Source organism: Pyxicephalus adspersus, chromosome 10 (assembly GCF_032062135.1).
Source record: "Pyxicephalus adspersus chromosome 10, UCB_Pads_2.0, whole genome shotgun sequence".
Classification (NCBI taxonomy): Eukaryota; Metazoa; Chordata; class Amphibia; order Anura; family Pyxicephalidae; genus Pyxicephalus; species Pyxicephalus adspersus.
This window is the reverse complement of record NC_092867.1, coordinates 22747277-22753276: the sequence shown is the minus strand read 5'-3', so window position 1 is coordinate 22753276 and position 6000 is coordinate 22747277. Positions and strand designations below refer to the sequence as shown.

The 6000-nt window shown below is 39.3% G+C and overlaps 1 protein-coding gene across 1 annotated transcript in view; it reads left to right on the top strand.

Moving 5' to 3' along the window:
- Positions 1-307: 307 nt before the first annotated feature.
- Positions 308-6000, top strand: part of MYOF (myoferlin) — a gene marked incomplete in the record, with an annotated part of 89995 nt that continues 84302 nt past the window's right edge. The window contains 1 exon segment of the mRNA XM_072424870.1: positions 308-528. Coding sequence (XP_072280971.1) covers positions 441-528 — 88 coding nt within the window.

Genomic DNA, 6000 nt, shown 5'->3' with positions numbered 1-6000 from the left:
GTGAATGAGCCCTTAGAGGGGCATTCCTCTCCTTTAACTTAGTGTTGCACCTCTGAGGTAGCAAGAAATGAATGGAAATTTCTGCAATGGTGCACAGACAATACTAAAAAAAATGTCTGGACTGTTAACCCTTTCCTACTTTCTCCCTAAAGTTTTAGCACCACTTCCTCCTACTCATGAGTTTGCATTGTGCTCTCTGCACAGTGTCCTAGCCATAAGAAGCTGACAGGCTGAGACCTGCACCCAGCAGCCATCTCCTTCAGGTATTTGTCAGGCAGTCAGTGAGTAATCAGTCCCAGATCCTCCCAGCAGTCACTGACTGCTGCAGCTGCTTCCCCACTCCCATCAGTGCTCAGCTCTCTCCTGGGTCAGGAAACTCCTCTACAGCCTATGCCAGCAACAACATCATTCTTCCCAGCAAAAACCTGAACTCTGCAGCCATGCTGAAGGTTTTGGTGGAGTCAGCAGCCAATATTCCGAAAACTAAACTTGGCAAGCCAGACCCCATAGTCACTCTCACCTTCAGAGGTAAGTTGTGCTGTGTATGTATGGGACTGTGCTCTGCTCATTGCATTGTTGTGCTGACAACCAGACTGCTCTGACAAGGTATTTGTATGATTTATTGCTTTTTATATGAATATATATCATGGTGCTCATTGCTTTATTGTATTATGCTACTTTTTACTTAACTTTGGTGAATGAGAACTCTTAGCAGCCAATCAAGTATCACCTTTCAAACACAATACAATGCTCATGAATGTGGATTTCTGATTGGACAATATTACTAGGCATCTGTGCACTGTTTATTACTTGTGTAAATGGCAGGTAACCCATAGCAACTGGTTAGGAATTAATGTAAAACCCCATGCTATTGTACTAATAAAGGAACAATTCCAACTCTAGGCAGCAAAGCACTATTTATTAGGTCTGCAAGCCATAGTAACTGGTTAGGAACTAATATAAAACGCCATGCAATTGTACTAATAAAGGAGCAAGTCAGTAACTCATAGTAACCAATCAATAATCACTTTTCAAACACAATGCAGTTTTACTGATCAATGAGCAATTCTGATTTGACAACGGTGTTTTTAACCATGTAAATGGCGTATAACTCATAACAACCAACTATGAGTTTTCAAAGACCGTGTAATTTTGCTAATAAATGAGATGATTTGATTGTATTGCTTTGTACTGTGTATTAGGGCTTATATATGCTTTGCAAGGTATTGTTTATTAAATAAGGGACCATGCTTTGTATACAATGAGCAGGTCCAGAGAATGAATTGGAGCTGTTGTGTTAGAAATGTTGCCAATTTCTCTCCTTAAACAAAGATATTGGAAGTTTGGTAAAGGGATTTTCAGGACACCAGCTTGTCTCAGGATGTAGTATGGATTTCATTAGTTGTATTGTTATGTTGGAATGGCGGAGGGTCAGACCAGGACCTGCATATCCCATGTGTTCATCTTTACAGATATATCTGCTACCCCTTCATGCAAACATTTGTTTTTGAATTTTTTATGTGCACCAAAAATAGTTACTATGTGGATTTTGTAAGCAACAGGAATGTGGCTGCTGCAAATTTTAGGATTTGGTCTGCAGATATGGTTGATGTAGTTTACACATGGTAACATTTTATCTGACAATAGATGGAGATTATAGCCAGGGGTGGGCAGGGACGGGTTTGTCATTCATCAGCTCTCTCCATCCACTTCTGTACTGGAAATGGAATTTATAGTTAATATGCTGCTGGCTTCTCCTGGTCATTTTAGGATGGTCATCGAACCTGGAGGTGTCCAAAGATATAAGATCTAATTGTATGTCTATAAGAAGCCTCAAGCATATAATTGCACCTCCAGGCTGGTCTGTGTGTGGGAAGAAATGAATTACCCTGGACGGGTCATGCTAGTGCCTGCATAGGGCATTAACATGCATGCCTGTACAGTTATGTCAGTCATTGGGGAGAAGAGATCTTTTTTTTTTATGTCTTGGGACCAGGATCTATAACAGATTTTGTGCTCTGTGATGGCATAAGCTAGGTATAAACTATGGTAGTTTTAATCGATCCTTACAATCACGTTTAATAATTCAGTGTATCCTCCCTTATCAATAACTGATCTGAATTACAATCAATTCAGATTAATATTTTTACATTCATTGCTTGATAATTAATCTTAAGCACAATTAAATTTTATGTATAATTGAAGAGTCACACAACAGTTGTCATTCAGAACACTTAGGCTAGGTGCAGATGGATGGTGGGCATCTTGCATCGAGTGTTTGGCAGCAGACAGCACTGATCCCTTTACTTCCAAACCAATTCATTCCCATTTGGCAGCCGTGGGTGAAATGGTACATGTAACATGATTCGCGGGCAGGGTTCATAGGCAGAAGAAAGTGGCAATTATACTGCACCCTCTCTGCTGTCTTAACTCAGAATTAAAATATACAAGTACGTACTCTGGAACACATGGAGGGTCTAGTGATATCTTTTGCAGGTAGAATACACCTGAGAAAGAGTCAAATCCCATTGTTTTATTTGGATCTGTTTACACCAATGTTTGTATAATATGTTGGGGGGGGTAGTTCTACAAAATGACCAGGTGACATTAATTGGGGCTTATTCCTTCTAAGACACATTAATTATTTGCAGCTTTCTGATTAAGGTCACCTGGCCTCAGGGACCTCTTATAAAGGGCGGGTGGAATTCAGGTGATGGAAATCAGTGGAGAAAATCTCAGGTGTTGTGTATCTTGTGTGGTCAGTGTGATAGCTCCTTCTTTGTATGAACCAATATCACTAAAAAACAAAAACACCACAAGCTAGTCAATCTCAAGACTTTTAATATCAGCTTCATGCACAAAAATACTTTCCTTTTCTGCAACATTGTGAAACGTGTATTGCTCATTCACTGCATTGTGTTAACCTGACATATTTTTACCTTTTAGATGTCCATTTAATTTTGTGCACTTTTCATACATAAAACACATCTGCAGCACACCTGTAGCCGAGGAATGGCACAGCAACACAATGCACATTGTATTGGTGTTGGGGTATGTTGTGTTAGGGAGTGATCTTCCACCTTGTGTTTCTATAACACATCACTGTAAGTGGGTAAGAAACTAGCTAAATGTGAAAATAGGGTATTTAGTGCTCATGCATTTGCTGCCTTCTGTAGCTGTTTGTTTTATTTCTTTCAGTCATGTTAATAAGATAGGGGTTTATAAGATCCATTGTGTTTTTTTTTTTTTTTTTTTATCTTCTATAAGATATATTAGGGCATAACTGGCCGGCTGTTTTCATGGGCGAAGGGATTTTTTTTTTGTTTTGTGTACACCTGCTTGGCTTGGTGTAGGATTGGCACCATTTTGCTCCAAGATGAAACCACTGTTGTATCCATGGGTCATCTATGAAGGATTGCAAAGGACTTCAAACCCTAAAGAAGAACAGATGAAGATGCCAATAATGAGGAGGGACATTGCATCTCTAACAGCACTAAAGAAAGGCACATAAGCAGGCAACATTTGCACATCTTGTGCAAACCCTGGGCACTGCTAGTGGAGTAAAGATCTGCTTGGATTACATGACGTCCTGATAATAGATGGGAACTCATTGTAATGTCTCCTGTGTTTCTGTTTTGCATTAGGCGGTGCCACATTCCAATGGGCCACACAACCATAGTTTTATGCCCTGTGGTGCAATAGAAAAGCTTTGAGTCACAGGCATGTATAATTATGTCTTTTGATATTGACATACAACCTTTTGTTTTTGTTTTGTGTACACCTGCTTGGCTTGGTGTAGGATTGGCACCATTTTGCTCCAAGATGAAACCACTGTTGTATCCATGGGTCATCTATGAAGGATTGCAAAGGACTTCAAACCCTAAAGAAGAACAGATGAAGATGCCAATAATGAGGAGGGACATTGCATCTCTAACAGCACTAAAGAAAGGCACATAAGCAGGCAACATTTGCACATCTTGTGCAAACCCTGGGCACTGCTAGTGGAGTAAAGATCTGCTTGGATTACATGACGTCCTGATAATAGATGGGAACTCATTGTAATGTCTCCTGTGTTTCTGTTTTGCATTAGGCGGTGCCACATTCCAATGGGCCACACAACCATAGTTTTATGCCCTGTGGTGCAATAGAAAAGCTTTGAGTCACAGGCATGTATAATTATGTCTTTTGATATTGACATACAACCTTTTGTGACAATGGCTTTTATTTCCAAGAGACACAGGGGAGTGCAGGCACATACAATCAGCTGGGAGAAAGATTTCAGTAAAACTTCAACCTATGGTGGAATCTATGAAAAAAAAACTATTAAAGTGCTGCAATGAAAATACAATATCAGTGCTTTGATATACCCTTAATATTGAACAGAAATTTTTGTTCAGTGACTTCATATTGTAGGTTAATATTATGTTGATTTCTTTAAAGAGAACCAGTCACTTATGAGCCTCTGAAAAATTTTTTCCATTTTTGTAATGTTGTAATTCTGTCCCATCTCTTGTCTAATATCAGTGTTGCTAACAAATGCTCAACATTTTTTTTCATTCGGTGGCTCTGTCAGCATTATGTAAAAGAAATATAAACCCCTTTACTTAGCAACCGAGCAGAATGTCATCATCCCTTGCAGGTCTTGCAGCCTTTCAATGCAGTGGCATTTGTCTATGGGACGGAAATACAGTTAAATAACAGTACACACATCTGACCCTGTGAAGTAAGGTTGTACTATTGTAACAATTTAAAAATATAAATTTGGAATAAATACTTGTGCTCTTTAAAGAAGTATTTAATGCAAGCTTTACTTCTCCAGTATTGCATATCTCTGCCTGTGTTTACCTATACAGTCTCCCTGATCGGCAACATCTGTGCACATCTGTCCAGTGCATATGTTATAAGAACTCCAGAATGATTTGCTCCTGGTGACAGCAGAACATGCACTGCTTTGGTGTTTTTTCTGTGGAGTGCAGGGTCAGGACCTCCATGCAGCTTATTAATGTGCTCATATTGGGCAAATTTCCTATGGCTTCCTATGTGGTCTTTGAGACCGTAAGTGATGGGAAATCCCCCCAATTATTAGTGATTACAGTTCTGAAATAAGCAACAGATTGGAAGTGTATAAGGAATTGCATTTGTGAGGGTTAAAAAGAGCCTGTTACTGGATGGTTTTAACAATCTTTCTATAGGATTCTTTGGAAATGTTATCATTGAGGGGCCATTGTATAAGCTTTGGCACTGCTGTTGGGTGCCACCATCATGGATATGATGCCAAGCTGTCACTCCAGTGGAACTCCATAATATTCCTCTTAACTCCTCCTTGGCTGCTAGTTTGTGTAGGAAGGTTAGAGGAGGTGCAGAGGAGATTAGCCAACACAGACAGTAAACAGTCACTCCCAGAAGAAAAGGGGCTAAGACATATGACGAGGGAGGGGATTATGCTAAGGAATTCACTCTCCTGGTCACATTTCTAGTCACTTTGAGAGTGCATAAAAAATATAAATTCATAGAAATTATATTGTTTTATATTTGCAACTTAAGTTGGCAACAATTTATTTTAGGGTTCTCAGTAGGGTTTTCAGTTATTAGCCTGTAATAAAACAGTTGTCCTGGGGTACCTGCATTGTACTTATGTGCATTGTCAGAGGATGTGTGCACCAGTTGGGTTGTTTTACCTAGAATCATTCCTATAGGGACACCACTTAACTTTTTAAAACCTTGGGGAAAAATCTCTACTAAGAGATTTCTTCCTTCTATTTATTAACTAGGTGGTGGGAAATGTCTGCAATGGGAACCAAGAAAAACATATAAAAAAGTAAAAGGTTTGGTTGGAGCTCCACTTTAATGATTGCAAGTCACCAATGTTGTTTTAGTACCAGATCTAGGTTGTAACTTAATGAAACCAAAGAAAGATTCCACTTGATCATGTTTTCGTTTCAGCTGACTTACATGTGTTACATGAGTATGCTGCTGTATTAGTAAATTCCTACCCTTCAA